This window comes from Lithobates pipiens, unplaced genomic scaffold, assembly GCF_037356315.1.
Source record: "Lithobates pipiens isolate NorthernLeopardFrog02 unplaced genomic scaffold, aLitPip1_a1.2 Scaffold_19, whole genome shotgun sequence".
NCBI classification, from domain to species: domain Eukaryota; kingdom Metazoa; phylum Chordata; class Amphibia; order Anura; family Ranidae; genus Lithobates; species Lithobates pipiens.
This window is the reverse complement of record NW_027507764.1, coordinates 95244553-95261539: the sequence shown is the minus strand read 5'-3', so window position 1 is coordinate 95261539 and position 16987 is coordinate 95244553. Positions and strand designations below refer to the sequence as shown.

The 16987-nt window shown below is 42.3% G+C and overlaps 1 protein-coding gene across 11 annotated transcripts in view; it reads left to right on the top strand.

Annotated features, from left to right (window-relative positions):
• Positions 1 to 16987, top strand: part of PARD3 (par-3 family cell polarity regulator) — an 835070-nt gene that overhangs the window by 616365 nt on the left and 201718 nt on the right. For 9 of the 11 annotated variants that reach the window (XM_077491101.1, XM_077491100.1, XM_077491097.1 and 6 more), the window contains one exon: positions 12888 to 13145. In XM_077491101.1, the coding sequence (XP_077347227.1) occupies positions 12888 to 13145 (258 nt within the window). Of the gene's footprint in view, positions 1 to 12887; positions 13150 to 16987 lie in introns of those variants that run through there. The other 2 variants (XM_077491102.1, XM_077491099.1) reach the window with 1 other exon arrangement.

The window sequence follows — 16987 nt, the reverse complement described above, 5'->3', positions numbered from 1 at the left end:
CCTCCCCTGGAATGCTTGAAGTCACTGGGTGTCTCCCAAACCGGAGACGGCACCCAACCACTTCAGAATCCTCCTTTAGTTTCCTTGTCTCGGGCTAGCCAGCCCTGAGACGAGATCGGGTGGATCCGCACCCCAGGCCATAGCCTTCCTGGGGGCTGGTCAGGAGGACCAGGACCATGAAGTCAGTACATGCTTCTGGACTGGAACACCGAACCACGTGATGTCCGCATCTTAAATACCCTCTCCCAGAAAGCACAGCAAGAGCGCCATTCCCACTGGGCGGGCTCCGAGAGAGTAACTTAAGCACCCAACCAGACCATAGTTCCATACCTGCCAGAAGAGACAGTGCCCCCTGTGGTTAGGCGGAACATCTCATAGTCCATTCAGACTGATGCTGAAGTCCAAATTTAGACAATTGTACCCAAACCAAATTGCAGTTTAGGTAAAACCTTAACTTTGAAAAACGCATAGCGCGTGCTCTTCAGGAGCCGGCACTACATAAATATATAGTGGAAAAGTCCAGTGTTCAAAATAATATAAATTCAAAGAATCAAGTTCTCTTAACTTCCAAATAGAAAAAACAATATATATATATATATATATATATATATATATATATATATATATATATAAAAAAAGATAACAAAAAAGCAAGACCGCTTTAAGGGCCCTTTCATACGGGCTTTCTGATCAGGTACACCTGTCAATTTTTCAAGCGAATCTGATCGGACGTTCCATTCACTCCTATAGAGCGGCGAATGTCAGCGATGACCTGTCCGCTGACATTCACTGATATCCGATCCTGTCTGTGAAATCCAGGCGGATGGAAACCCTATTGGAGAATCAAATCAGATAGGTCTAGATGAAAATGGACAGGTAGTCTGTTTTCATCTGATCTCCATAGAGGACAGTGGAGCTTTGACAGGTCCATCTCTGCACCGTGAGCGTAGATGAACCTGTCATCCGCCTGCTCGGTGGGGATCAGCGGATCGACCCCTGCTGAGCAAAGCGGAGTTCATACACAGACAAGCCCGTGTGAAAGGACTAAATCTCATTTTATGTCTGGGCTGCTTTTGTTCCTCATACAAGACAATGCAAATACAAAAACAATTTGTGGCAACTCAAAAGCAAATAGTGTCCCTGAAAGCAATACTGCATTTGCTTTGCTTCTAAGTTTAAAGCCCATGTACATGAGCCCAACTCCTGGCAAAATACGATTTATTTTCGAATAGAGATATAAATGTTTAGAGCATTTTGTCTATTTTACCTACTATACAGTGCTTTGAAAAAGTTTTCATACCCCTTGAAATTTCCCACATTTTTTTCATGTTACAACCGCAAACGTAAATGTATTTTATTGGGATTTTATGTGATAGACCAACACAAATCATCTAGAGAGTGACATTGTTGTCCATTCTTCTTTGCAAAATAGCTCAAGCTCTGTCGATTGGACGGAGAGTGTCTGTGAACAGCAATTTTCAAGTCTTCCCAAGGATTCTAAATTGGATTTAGGCCTGGACTTTGACTAGGCCATTCTAACACATGAATATGCTTTGATCTAAACCATTCCATTGTAGCTCTGGCTGTATGCTTAGGGTCATTGTCCTGCTGGAAGGTGAACCTCCGCCCTAGTCTCAAGTCTTTTACAGACTCAGGTTTTCTCCTAAGATTGCCCTGCATTTGGCTCCATCCATCTTCCCATCAACTCTGACCAGCTTCCCTGTCCCCACCACATGCTGCTGCCACCACCATTTTTCACAGTGGGGATGGTTTGTTTAGGGTGATGTTCAGTTTAAGTTTTCCACCACACATAGCGTTTTGCTTTTAGACCAAAAAGTTCTTATTGGGCTCATCTGACCAGAGCACCTTCTGCCACATGTTTGTGTCCCTTGTCGCAAACTGCAAACGGGACTTCTTATGGCTTTCTTTTAACAATGGCTTTCTTCTTGCCAATTGTCCATAAAGGCCAAAGTTGTGCATGACTAATAGTTGTCCTGTGGACAGATTCCTCCCACCTGTGCTGTGGATCTCTGCAGCTCCTCCAGAATTACCATGGACCTCTTGGCTGCTTCTCTGATTAATGCTCACCTTGCCCAACCTGTCAAGTTAGGTGGACGGCCATGTCTTGGTTGGTTTTCAGTTGTGTCATATTCTTTCCATTTTCGGATGATGGATTGAACAGTGCTCCTTGAGATGTTCAAAGCTTGGGATTTTGTTTTTTTATAACCTAACCCTGCTTTAAACTTCTCCACATCTTTATCCCTGACCTGTCTGGTGTGTTCCTTGGACTTCATGATGCTGTTTGTTCACTAAAGTTCTCTAACAAACCTATGCGGGCTTCACAGAACAGCTGCATTTATCCTGTGATTAAATTACACACAGGTGGACTCTATTTTCTAATTTGTTGACTTCTGAAGCCAATTGGTTTCACTAGATTTTAGTCAGGGATATCAGAGTAAAGGGGGCTGAATACACATGCATTCCATACTTTTAACATATTTGTAAAAAAAAAAATGAAAACTGTTTATCATTTTCTTTCCCCTTTACAATTATGTGCCACTTTGTGCTGGTTTCTCAAATACAATCCCAGTAAAATACATTTCCATTTTTGGTTCTAACATGACAAAATATGGAAAATTTCAAGAGGTATGAATACTTTTTCAAGGCACTGTATGTCCCTATTGGGGAGATTTCACTTAATTTCAAAACAGGAAGTGACTGGAAATCTATAAAACAGAGACATTGAGAGAGCAAAAACGAGTTCTTAGTATCATAGTAGGGTCAGAGTGGCATACATATCCCCCATTTCTTGTACAAGTATCAGAGGGGCAGGAATGAAGGGCGATTCTCAGCACTGGACTCAGATGGAAATAAAAGGTTACACTGGTGCCAATTCTGGAAGTTCCTGGGCACTTGGCATGTGTTTTTTGTTTTAACCCTCTCTAGAAAAGTACATGGCTCAGAGGGAAGAAGATAATGTCTCAGTATACAGCTGATCTGAACATTCTTATTATTCTATTGCCATATTTATATGCTGTTTTAGTATACTAACATATATATTGAACTTTCAGCCATCTGAGGGCACATCTGCCAGTGATGCACACTTTTCACCTTCTGACATCTTCAAGTAGCCCTGTCATGACAAACCCCAGAGTGCCCCCTCCCTTCCTCTTTTACAGCACTAAGTCAGACCGATAAGAGCATTTTAAAGTGACTATAAAATTTTGGTAATAAAAAAAAAGAGATATGGGGCAGATGTTACAATTGCTTACAAAACGCTGACACATGCTGTATCTTCTGTATATCGTAGCATATCCTCAGCTTTTTGTTAGGAGGTCATGTGAACCCGCACTTGATCCGGTTAAAAAGAAAATGGGCACATTTGTCACTTTAACAGTACTTTTAAGATCTTCGATAAACGGCACGTCAGAAAATACTAGAATTTTTCACCCCCGAGTAAACATGGAAAGTAAGGGATGGCTGCCGTGTGGTTGTCATCTATTGTCATATATTCTTTTGCCAAGTGTACTTCTGAAAGCTTATAACCACTGATCCCATAAGTCAAAGTCCTCCCACAACACCATGGTTTTTAAAACATAATATTTATAATTCATTTATAGAGTCTTTTTTTTTTTTTTTTTTTACTTTTCTAAGCAGAGAATTGTTGATGTTTCTGTCTATAATGTTGGCACTGCATTTATACAACATACACTCCCTTAGCCTGTTTCAAACTTAGGCCTCATACACACGGACGTTTTTACAGCAGCTTTTTTTGCTGCTTAACCACTTGCCGACCGCCGCACGCCGATGTACGTCATCAGAATGGCACGGGCAGGCATAAGCACATACATGTACGTCCTTTGCCTCCCGCGGGTCGGGGGCCCGATCGGGCCCCCGCCCGGTGCCTGCGGCGGTCGGTTTTCGTTCGGGAGCGATCCCGGACGAGGGGACGGCCATTCATTCATGGCCACCCCCTCGCGATCGCTCCCGACGAATGGAAATCCCCGGTGACATCACTTCCTCTCCTGTAATGTAAACACAGGAGAGGAAGTGATGTATTCTCTCCTCCGTGTCGGTATTTTTCGTTCCGACACGGAGGAGAGCGGATCAGTGAGTTGCACCAACACATCCCACACACAGTAGAACATGCCAGGCACACTCACACCCCCCCTTTACCCCCCGATCACCCCCCCAATTACCCCTGCCCCCCAGTCACAGTGACACCAATGTCATTTTTTTTTTTTTTTTTTTTTTTTTGCATTGGTGTCATTTGTGACTGTAATAACTGTTAGGGCAGTTAGGGTTAGCCCCCTTTAGTTCTAATGTACCCCCCTAACCCCCCCAATAAAGGTTTAACCCCGTGATCACCCCCCGTCGCCAGTGTCACTAAGGCTGGGTTCACATTGCAGCGGTTTATGAGAACGAATGTGATTCGCACCGCACTGCAGTGCAAATCACATCCGATCTCTGTGCGATTCGAGTTCAGCCATTCGCCGCACCCGCCACACCCGCCGCACCCGCCGCAAATTCGCACGGGACCCTTTTTTTGGCCCGCAGCAGAATCGGATCGCATGGGTGTTCACACCATGCGATCCGAGTTTGCAGATCGCACTGCGATATGCGAACTGATCTGGGGGTGTCAGTAACATTTCACTGACACTCCCAGCAGTTCGCATAGGGCAGTGTGAACTGCCGCCGGGAGGCATGCGATGCGGGAACCCGCCGCGGATTCGCGGCGTTTCCGCATCGCTCCAGTGTGAACCCAGCCTAATAAGCGATCATTTTTCTGATCGCCGTATTAGTGTCACAGGTGACGCTAGTTAGGCAGGTAGGTATTTAGGTTCGCCGCAGCTTTTTATAGCGCTAGGGACCCCCATATACTACCGCATAAAGCCCCCTGATTGCCCCCTAGTTAACCCTTTCACCAGTGATCACCATATAACTGTTACAGGTGACGCTGGTTGGTTAGTTATTTTTTTATAGTTTCAGGGCACCCGCCATTTATTACCTAATAAAGGTTTAACCCCCTGATCACCCGGCAGGTGTCATTTGTGACTAATAACTGTTAGGGCAGTTAGGGTTAGCCCCCTTTAGTTCTAAGGTACCCCCCTAACCCCCCCAATAAAGGTTTAACCCCGTGATCACCCCCCGTCGCCAGTGTCACTAAGGCTGGGTTCACATTGCAGCGGTTTATGAGAACGGATGTGATTCGCACCGCACTGCAGTGCAAATCACATCCGATCTCTGTGCGATTCGAGTTCAGCTATACAGATAGTATGGCTGAATTCGTGTCGCACCCGCCGCAAACTCGCACGGGACCCTTTTTTTGGTCCGCAGCAGAATCGGATCGCATGGGTGTTCACACCATGCGATCCAAGTTTGCAGATCGCACTGCGATATGCGAACTGATCTGGGGGTGTCATTAACATTTCACTGACACTCCCAGCAGTTCGCATAGGGCAGTGTGAACTGCCGCCGGGAGGCATGCGATGCGGGAACCCGCCGCGCATTCGTGGCGTTCCCGCATCGCTCCAGTGTGAACCCAGCCTAATAAGCGATCGTTTTTCTGATCGCTGTATTAGTGTCACAGGTGACGCTAGTTAGGCAGGTAGGTATTTAGGTTCGCCGCAGCTTTTTATAGCGCCAGGGACCCCCATATACTACCGCATAAAGCCCCCTGATTGCCCCCTAGTTAACCCTTTCACCAGTGATCACCATATAACTGTTACAGGTGACGCTGGTTGGTTAGTTATTTTTTTATAGTTTCAGGGCACCCGCCATTTATTACCTAGTCTCACTAGTGTACCCCTAAATTTAGGGGTGTCTACTTTCTAAAATGGGGTCATTTGGGGGGGGGGGTTTGTGCCATCTTGGCATTTTATGGCCTTCAAAACTGTAACGCCCTTAGAAAGCCTGAAGGCGGTGCTTGGTTTTTGGGGCCCCGTACGCGGCTAGGCTCCCAAAAAGTCCCACATATGTGGTATCCCCGTACTCAGGAGAAGCAGCAGAATTTATTTTGGGGTGTCATTTCACATATGCCCATGGCATGCGTGAGCAATATATCATTTAGTGACAACTTTGTGAAAAAAAAAAAAAGTTTGTAATTTTCCCGCAACTTGTGGCAAAATATAAAATATTCCATGGACTCAACATGCCTCTCAGCAAATAGCTTGGGGTGTCTACTTTCTAAAATGGGGTCATTTGTGGGGGTTTTGTGCCATCTTGGCATTTTATGGCCTTCAAAACTGTAATAGGTAGTGAGAAGTGAACTCAAAAAATTACGCCCTTAGAAAGCCTGAAGGCGGTGCTTGGTTTTCGGGGCCCCGTACGCGGCTAGGCTCCCAAAAAGTCCCACATATGTGGTATCCCCGTACTCAGGAGAAGCAGCAGAATTTATTTTGGGGTGTCATTTCACATATGCCCATGGCATGCATGAGCAATATATCATTTAGTGACAACTTTGTGAAAAAAAAAAAAAAAAAAAAAAAGTTTGTAATTTTCCCGCAACTTGTGGCAAAATATAAAATATTCCATGGACTCAACATGCCTCTCAGCAAATAGCTTGGGGTGTCTACTTTCTAAAATGGGGTCATTTGTGGGGGTTTTGTGCCATCTTGGCATTTTATGGCCTTCAAAACTGTAATAGGTAGTGAGGCGTGAAATCAAAAATTGACGCCCTTAGAAAGCCTGAAGGCGGTGCTTGGTTTTCGGGGCCCTGTACGCGGCTAGGCTCCCAAAAAGTCCCACATATGTGGTATCCCCGTACTCAGGAGAAGCAGCAGAATTTATTTTGGGGTGTCATTTCACATACGCCCATAGCATGTGTGAGCAATATATCATTTAGTGACAACTTTGTGTAAAAAAAAAAAAAAAATTTTTTTTTTGTCATTATTCAATCGCTTGAGGCAAAAAAATAAAATATTCAATGGGCTCAACATGCCTCTTATCAATTTCCTTAGGGGGTCTACTTTCCAAAATGGGGTCATTTGGGGGGGTTTTGTACTGCCCTGTCATTTTAGCACCTCAAGAAATGAGATAGGCAGTCGTAAACTAAAAGCTGCGTAAATTCCAGAAAACGTACCTTAGTTTGTAGATGTGACAACTTTTGCGCAAACCAATAAATATACAATTATTGACTTTTTTTTTACCAAAGACATGTGGCTGAATACATTTTGGCCTAAATGTATGACTAAAATTGAGTTTATTGGATTTTTCTAATAACAAAAAGTAGAAAATATCATTTTTTTTCAAAATTTGCGGTCTTTTTACGTTTATATCGCAAAAAATAAAAATCGCAGAGGCAATCAAATACCATCAAAAGAAAGCTCTATTTGTGGGAAGAAAAGGACGCAAATTTTGTTTGGGTACAACATTGCATGACCGCGCAATTACCAGTTAAAGCAGCGCAGTGCCAAAGTGTAAAAAGACCTCTGGTCATTTACCAGCAAAATGGTCCGGTCTGAAAGTGGTTAAGAAGGCAACTCCATGTTATTCAATGGGCTCATACACACCATGGCGTTTTTGAGCTGTAACAGGCATGGTCGTTTTTAAGCTCCAAAAAAAAAAAGGACCAGCGCCTTCAGAGGCTCCAGCGTTAGAACAGTTTTGATGCTGAAGCCGGAAAAAGCTCAAAAAAGCGCATTAACGATATACCAGTGTTTTTTAGCGTCAGCATTTTTAAGCTGTAAAAATGTTTATGTGGGTAATTTGAGAGTGGAAAATAGCAGAGGGATGTGTTTTTTTTGTTTTTTTTCCGTTAAAAACTTTAACGCTTAAAAACGTTAAACGTGAATTGATGCCAAATCAAAACGCTAATAAAATTGCGTTTTTAACGCTGCTTTTTTTCCCAGGTGTTGCTAGCTTTACAGCCTATTTTTTAAAACGTCCGTTTGTATGAGGCCTTAAACTCAAGAAGTGAGTGCAGATATTTACAGCTCTGCTGGATGTTTACCATCTGATTCTGGGTCATGACATGGGGCACTGGCGCTGCTCATCTTTATAATGAACTTGCATTGGGTTTGAGTAAGGCTGTAGAGTACCATGTGATTGCAAACCCCAGATATCCTTCATTGGATGCTTGCTTTGAGCATCCATACTGTATTGTGCCAAAACATTTGGAAGGCTTTGATTTATTATTCTGTTATCCCCTATCAGAAATCTGTTGGAAATAGGGGAAATTTCTTAACAATTTGGCTCACTGTAAGCCATGGCCACAAAGGCCACCAGCATAGTCCTGCAGTACCACAATCAGCCCATTATATGTCCACCAGGCTACCACCATCATCATCCGCTCACTTGAAAATTAAAAGTTTGAGATGTGAGTGTACCCTTTAAAAATGATGGTTATACTTCCCTTTTTAGCAGGCGGTGTGTTGAATATTTGATCTCTTCAAGAGCTTCTGTTATCTGGTGTATTGGACAGTGCATTCATCCCTGGGCATTGTGCTTTTCTCCCATGGCCTGCTTCATCACTACTATGTCCTGTAGTGACATAGCGGCTGGCGGTGTGAACCACAGTGCTCAGCATTGGACCACATATCCAACACACCCATCCAACACACCCGTATGTGTCAGCAGTAGTACCCATAACTCTTGAATAGAGCAAACAATCAACACTCTGCTTGCCAGAAAAATACGTGTTGGTAATCTTTTTTGACAGGGTGTTTTTCTTAGTGTGTTACAGTACCTGGAAAACGTAAACCTACCACTTTCCGCATTTTGTCATGTTGAAGTCAAAAACATAAATGTCTTTTATTGGGATTTTATGTGCTAGGCCAACACAAAGTGTCACATATTTGTGAAGTGTAAGGAAAATGATAAATGGTTTTCACGATTTTTTACACATATCTAAAAAGTGTGGCGTGTACTTTATTTCAGCCCCCTTTCCTCTGATGCCCCTAACTAAAATCTAGTGGAATCAATTGCCTTCAGAAGTAACCTAATTAGTAAATATTCCACCTGTGTATGTTCAATCTTAGCATAAATACAGCTGTTCTGTGAAGCCCTCAGAGGCTTGTTAGAGAGGCATAGTGAACAAAATGCATCATGAAGGCCAAGGAACAAACCGGACAGGGATAAATTTGTGGAGAAGTTTAAAGCAGGGTTAGGTAATAAATAATATTCCAAGCTTTGAACATCTCACGGAGCACTGTTCGATCCATCATCCAAAAATGGAAAGAGCATGGCACAACTACAAACCTACTGAGACATGACAGACGTCCACCTAAACTGACGGAACAAGGAGAGCATTAATCAGAGAAGCAGCCAAGAGACCCATGATAACTCTGGAGGAGCTGCAGAGATCCACAGCTCATTTGGGAGAATTTGTTCACAGGACAACTATTAGTCATTCACTCCAAAGTCTGGCCTTTATAGAAGAGTGGCAAGAAGAAAGCCATAAGAAGTCCTGTTTGCAGTTAGAGAGAAGCCATGTGGGGGACACCACAAACGTGGCAGAAGGTGCTCTGGTCAGATGAGACCAAAATTTTACTTTTTGGCTTAAAAGCAAAACGCTATGTGTGGTGGAAAACTTACACTGCACATCACCCTGAACACGCCATCCCCACTGTGAAAAATGACGGTGGTAGCATCATATTGTGGGAATGCTTTTCTTTAGCAGGGACAAGGAAGCTGGTCAGAGTTGATGGGAAGATGGATGGAGCCAAATGCAGGGCTATCTCAGAAGAAAACATGTTAGCCAGCAAAAAAGACTTAAGACTAGGGCAGAGGTTCACCTTCCAGCAGGACAACTACCCTAAACATACACCCAGAGCTACAATGGGATGGTTTAGATTAAAGCATATTCATGTGTTAGAATGGCCCAGTCAAAGTCCAGAACTAAATAAAATTGAAACTCTGTGGCAATACTTGAAAATTGGTGTTGACAGGTGCTCTTCATCCAATCTGATAGAGCTTGAGCTATTTTGCAAAGAAGAATGTGCAAAAATGTTACTCTCTAGATATGCAAAGCTGGTAGAGACATACCCAGAAAGACTTGCAGCTGTAATTGCAGCTCAAGGTGGTTCTACAAAGTATTGACTCGGGGGCTGAATACAAACACAACACTTTTAAGATATTTAATTGTAAAAAAAAAAATGTAAAACCATGTATCATTTTCCTTTCACTTCACAATTATGTGACACTGTGTTGGTCTATCACAATAAAATACCCAATAAAATAAATTTAAGTTGTGGAAATGTGAAACCTTTCAAGGGGCATGAATATGTGTTGAGAGAAATAGGCTGTTTTTACTTCTGAAAATGCTGGTTTCCTGGCTGTCTGGCTTCAGTATTTTGTCTTTCTTACTTGGAACGATGAACATGCAGATCAGGAAAGTCAGAACTCTGCGTCCTTGTTTTGAGAAAGTAACATAGTAATACTGGTGCCTTAAGATGAGGATTACAGCCAATATGTCAAATATATTTAGAAGGGTCGGGTCTGCAATGGAGGTCTTCATACTATAGGTTTCCTATTTTTAATAATTCAAGACTCTAATCACTTTGTATAAGGCTTGGATTGTGCTGCAGAGCAGGGTAAATTTTCTCTGGTTCTGTCCTTATTGGCGCTCAGATGGAACTCCTCTAAATGCAGCTTTTTTTCACCTTCCGGAGTAAATGTTGCGTTATAGGTCTGTATTGAATTGAAATGTGCAGTGAAATGTGGAGGTGCAGAGAGATGGCTGTCAAAATATCTTCCTGTCAGATAGCTGTGCCAAGTAACAGCAGTCTGCTTCCTCAGCGGCTCACCTAATTGTCAGGGATTTCTGGAGAGGCAGCAGCCCTGCAGCACACCATAATGGGCCATCAGACTGGCACCTGTGTATATTGTGTAATCGCTATCCGTCAGGCTTGACATTTTTCCACTTTCTTTTGAAGGTGTATATGTGCATTTTAAATGTATAGTTTATAATAAGTAGTATGTCTGGAACATTGGCTTAGTGGAAGAGGCCTTTCCCCTGCTCTTTTCCTGACACCTAGAGATGGGCTGGAGAATTGTGCTCCTAAGCATCATGCAGTATATCTGTCTTCTAGAGTACAAAAGAGCCCTGAACAACAACAGACCTTTTTATTAAAGCCTCTGACAGGGTTTGTATTGGCACATAACTTGCCAGTCTAATTTTGTGTTGCTTTTAAGCCACAGATGAAAACAGTTTGAAGTAAAAGTAGGTCTCCAGCAAAAAACTTTTCTAATTTTTAGTTTTGGTTAGTATGTGAAAGGTTTATACTGGTGTCTATTTTCGCTTCCTGACTCAGAAATGTGACAGGAGGTAGATGGAAATCTAACCAAAATGAGGGGAAACCCAATCTTTGGCATCTGTTACCCCATTGGTACATAATACCCTCTGTGTCTCTTCCAGTGGCACCTTTTACCTTTACTGACATTTTATTTTCCATGATATATGTTAAGCCTGGAGCTAAACGGGCACTTACAGCAATATAGACCTGATATTTATTTCAGGTACTTGCACAGCGCTGTCAATTTACGCAACGCTTTACATATATACTGTGTATTGTACATTCACATCAGTCCCTGCCCTTAAAGGGGTTGTAAACCCTTGTGGCTTTTCACCTTAATGCATTCTATGCATTAAGGTGAAAAGCCTTCTGTGGTGCTGCAGCCCCCCCGAGCCCCTGTTTTACTTACCTGATCCTGATCTTTCTCTGGCCAGGAATGAGCCCACCAATCTCGTGTCCTGATTGGATAGATAGCAGTGGACTCCATTGGCTCCCGCTGCTGTCAATCAAATCCAATGATGCGGCGCTGGGGCCGAGTCCTCCATTCTGTGTGAATGGACACGGGTGTCCACCAAGGAGAGTGCTTCTCCAATGTGGACACTAGATGCGGGGAGGAGCCACCAGCGCCGCTGAGGGACCCTAGAACAGGACGATCGGGGCCACTTGATGCAAAACGAACTGCACAGTGGAGTTGGTAAGTATGATATGTTTGTTTAAAAAAAAAAAAAAAGAGGGTTTACAACCCCTTTACAATCTTAACGTACACTGATGCATACATATACTAGGGTATCCGTCTTTTGTGTCCCCTGTACAGGAGAGTAAAGCATGGTACACATACTGAGTTTTTTCCGTTCAACCCAAAAAAACTGTCCTCCAGTTGGAGCCACTGTACTACCGATCTGACGATAGTACAGCGATCTCCCACACTGAGCTGTCAGACGCCCCCCCACACACACATACACACACACACACACACACGCCAGAACTCTGCCATAGGCTGAGAGTACTGATCGGGAGCCAGTCGGCTGCTGATTTTCCAGCATGCTCATCTGACAGAAGCCGTCCAAACAGCCAGCTTCTGTCGGACCGACTGCCATACACACGGGCCGAATGTCGGACGGTTTTTTATTGAACCGGCAAATGTCAGCCAGCATTCGGCCCATGTGTGTGGGGCTTTAGGGTGGGGTACTATTACTCTAGTTTTTTTTTTCTGAATGATGCCTTTGGTGCATTCCATGTGTCATGACCAGTTTTGTTTAGTAAGGGTGGGCTTTTTTTTTTTGTTTTTTAATGTCAGTAGTGTTAAAGATCAGCTTTTAACTTTTTGCAAGGTGAAGGAGTTCCATGCCTCTCAATCCACCATACAATGCTTTTATCTCAGTAGCATCACAATTCAGTGACTCTAACTTTGGAAAATGAAAATGAATATCCTTGGAGTACTCATGATAGAAAGAAGTTAATCTCTTAATACCTTGTTCTAACCATGGGCCTACTGACAATATGTTTGTTTAAATGGAAGAAGGTAAAGCAGAAGACAACTGAGTTTAGTCTGGCACTGTGGTGTTTTGTACAGTATAAAAATATCATTTTAGTTCTAAGTAATTTTTTCCAGATCCAACTTTCCAGCATTTTAATCATTTCTTATTTACACAGGATTCAGGCTAAAACCCGAGAAATTCGAGAAAGGCAAGCTCGGGAAAAAGACTATGCAGAGATTCATGAATATTCAAAGAATTACACCATCTCGGATGATCCAACCTATGCTACTACGGGCCAGTACGACACTACTCCTAACAGCGGTACCCTTAATTTGAACAGCAGACCTCAAAGCCCAAGAGACGGAAAGCAAATGGAGGCGCTGTATGCCCAAGTTAAGAAACCGAGGAACTCAAAGCCTTCACCTGTAGACAGGTAGGCACTGGGCAAAGTATTTGGGTGTCCTAAATGATAAATTGTGTTTTATTTGTGGCTTTCTGCTTATCAGTGACTGATTACAGATCTGGAATATTTTGTAATGAATAAGACGAAAACTTTAAGTGGTTTTACACTATTCTTAACTGAAATAAAGTTTATTTTTTTTTTTATAAAAGAGAAGCCTTTAAATCCGCAGTTTTTTTCTAGAAACTAGAGTGCTTATGTCAGAAAAAATTTCCCTTTGATCAAGAGCCTGATTAGATGATTTTTTTTTCAACTTTAAGTCAAACTCGAAATCATCGTAGATAAAAATATCACTAATTATACGAGACAGTTTCTTCATTTTGCAGTGGCATTTTAGTGCATGTTGTTTTGTTGGTTGCCTGGCAGTAGAAGCCGGTTTATCAATTTTTCTTTTTGGTCCTTTGATATTTAAGTGTTTTATTACAAAGCAAGTGCCTGTATGTTCTCCCCAGCCCCAAATTAGTTCTTTCTGAAAAATGGGATTTTGCTGGTAGCCTTTTTCTTCCTGTTAGAAGATGTTCTTCACAGTAATTGACTTTACTAGAGTTCTTTTGTGTTGACCTAATTAGGAAAGTTGTCACCATTCTGCTTTGTAATCTTCTGTTTTAACTTTAGTTCACCAAAAGATGCCAAATTTCATCCAGAGCATTGGGAAACTTGATTACTGGCAGCTATGTTTAATTGGAAAGTTGCACAACCACCCCTAGGGTTAACCCAAACAGCAACATTTCAAAGGCTCCTTATTGTTGCTGAAAGGTTAGATTAGACTGGAATTTGACAGTTGTTTTTCCCCTGAAACATAAAAATTATTTTGCAACTACCCGTGATCTACTGTCTCATTTTCCCTGTGTGTTTGATGTAAACCAAGCACATTTAAGACTCTTGAAATTACGGTTAGATGTATCAATCCCAGCCACAAGGTTTTGTTTTGTTTTGGTTAGATCTATCTGTTATGCAAATCATACCCTGCCTTGTGATCCAGAGGTGGGTTCCGTTCCCCCTGTTACCCCTTTTTCAGCCACTGGGGCAGCAGATCACAGGGATGTGCCAGTAATTAGGCTTTGGAGGGCACAGGTCTCACCTTTCAGCAATGGTAAAAATTTTTGCATTACTGATAATTCGACTGGCAGTTGTATATCATGCAAAACTATACCTAAATTTATTTTATGTCATATTTTGAGGCCAGTTTCTTTTGGTGGTATTAAATATTAAGGGGCTAAAACGCAGAGCCTTGGTAATGAATGCAGTAGATACAGTGCATACAAGTTGGGCACATGGTTGGTGCATGAGTAGATGAGTTGGTTCACTAGAAACAGCGCATGCACAGAGGGAGGAGGAGATTAAGTGGTTAATGTACAGGTCACAGAGTAGGAGGAAGAAAATAAGGAGGTCAATATGTAAATATGCAGGATAAGGAAGATGAAGGGTTAATATATAGATTCCATACAGAGGCAAGCTGCAGATCAGATGTATATCAGATAAGGCGATTAAAGGTTTAAAAAAATCCAGCCTTCTATGTTGCTGCTGCTTCTTCTCCTTTATAAGAGTAACAGATGGGCCCTCCGATGTGAAGAGTACACTGTTTACATCTGTGATTGCTTTGTTACTCTGCGACCATTCACAGCGATGACCATGTACAGAGCTGCTCAGATCAGCTCTGTCTGTACACAGAGTTTGTAAATGGCGCGGTCGATGACAGCTTAGTTCAGACATTAACTGGCGCAGTGGCTATCTGACAGTGCTTTATCCAGTGCCATTTATAAACCACACTGGGTAAAGAACCGTTCACCATTTGTTTCAATAAAAATCTTGCCTTAAAGTATATGTGAACAAATACCTAATAAAAACAACCCAAACAGTTTACAATGGCAAAACATTTGTGTGTGTGGATGTATATATATATATGTATGTGTGCATGTACACTATTGTCAAAAGTATTGGGGCACATTAACTTTAATGGCATCCCGGGCTTAGTCCGAAGGGTTTAATATTGAGTTGGCCCACCTTTTGCAGCTATAAAAGCTTCAACTCTTCTGGGAAGGATATCCACAAGGTTTAGGCATGTGTCTATGGGAAGGTACATAATTTGTGAGGTCAGGCACTGATGGACGAGAAGGCCTGGCTTGCAGCCTCTGCTCTAATTCACCCCAAAGGTATTTTATTGGGATGAGGTCAGGACTCTGTGCAGGCCAGTCAAGTTCCTCCACCTCAGACACTTTTATTAATGTCTTTATGAACCTTGCTTTGTGCACTGGTCCAAATAATTTGGTGGAGGGGGGGGGATTATGGTGTGGGGTTGTTTTCCAGGGGTTTGGCTTGGCCCCTTAGTGCCAGTGATGGGAACTCTTAATGCGTTAGCATAACAAGACATTTTGGACAATTTCATGTTCCCGATATTGTGAGAATAGTTTGGGAACGGCCCCTTCCTGTTCCAACATGACTGCATACCAGTGCACGAAGCAAGGTCCATGAAGACATGGATGAGCAAGTTTGGGGTGTGTGCATGTTATTTATGTGTAAAAGCCTGAGACTGCCAGCTGGTGCCATCTTTTACCAAAACAAAGAGCCCAGTGAGGCAGAGGGGAATGAGGTCTCTACCATTACGTTTTTGAGGTTTATCCATACTTCAGATGGGTTTCCTAGTGTGTTAGGCGTGTGTTCCTCTTTTTTTTTTTTGATGCTACAAGTTGTGGGATCATTAGGGTAGAATCCCTTTAATGAACTTTGGCACTTGTTTCCTTTACATTTTTCTTTTATGTACAAATAGGTGTGCTAGAATGTTTCTATTTACTGATGGTCTTGTCATCTTGGATGTGATGTCAGCAGACCGAACAGATTCATAGCTGTCTCGTCTGACACTCCATACTATTCCACTTTGCTCCTCCACTGGTAGGTACATAAAGGATTGTGTAGAGAGGTGAGAAGAAAGATAGAGGAGCTTGGCCAGCACAGAGAATAATTAGACACTACCAGAAAAGGAGAGGGATGTGACGTGCATAAAGGAAGAGGGCTAAACTAGAGAATTGACTTGGGGTAGTCAAATTTAATTGATAGGTACTTTGCACAGTTAAAATTATTTTTTGAAAGAAATACTAAAAGTAAGCATTGTGCCTTTATCTTCAGTTTTTTTAAGCTGGTCGCAGGGTCTCTTTAACGACTTCAGCCCCGGACCATTTTGGTGGCTTAAGACCAGACCACTTTTTGCGATTCGGCACTGCGTCGCTTTAACTGACAATTGAGCGACCGTGCGACGTGGTTCCCAAATAAAATTGACGTCCTTTTTTATCCCACAAATAGAGCTTTCTTTTGGTGGTATTTTATCACCCCTGCGGTTTTTATTTTTTGCGCTATAAACAAAAATAGAGCAACAATTTTGGAAAAAAAACACATTATTTTTGACTTTTTGTTATAATAAATATCCCCCAAAAATATAGAAAAAAACATTTTTTCCCTCAGTTTAGGCCGATACGCATTCTTCTACATATTTTTGGTAAAAAAAAATCGCAATAAGCGATTATTGATTGGTTTGAGCAAAAGTTATAGTGTTTACAAAATGGGATAGTTTTATGGCATTTTTATTATTTTTTTTTTACTAGTAATGGCGATCAGCGATTTTTATTGTGACTGCAACATTATGGCGGACACATCGTACATTTTTGACACATTTTTGGGACCGTTGTCATTTATACAGCAATCACTGCTATACAAATGCAGTGATTCCTGTGTAAATGACACTGGCAGTGAAGGGTTTAACCAGTGGGTGGCAGTGTAGGGGTTAAGTCTTCCTAGGGGCGTGTTACTAACTTTTTGGGGCT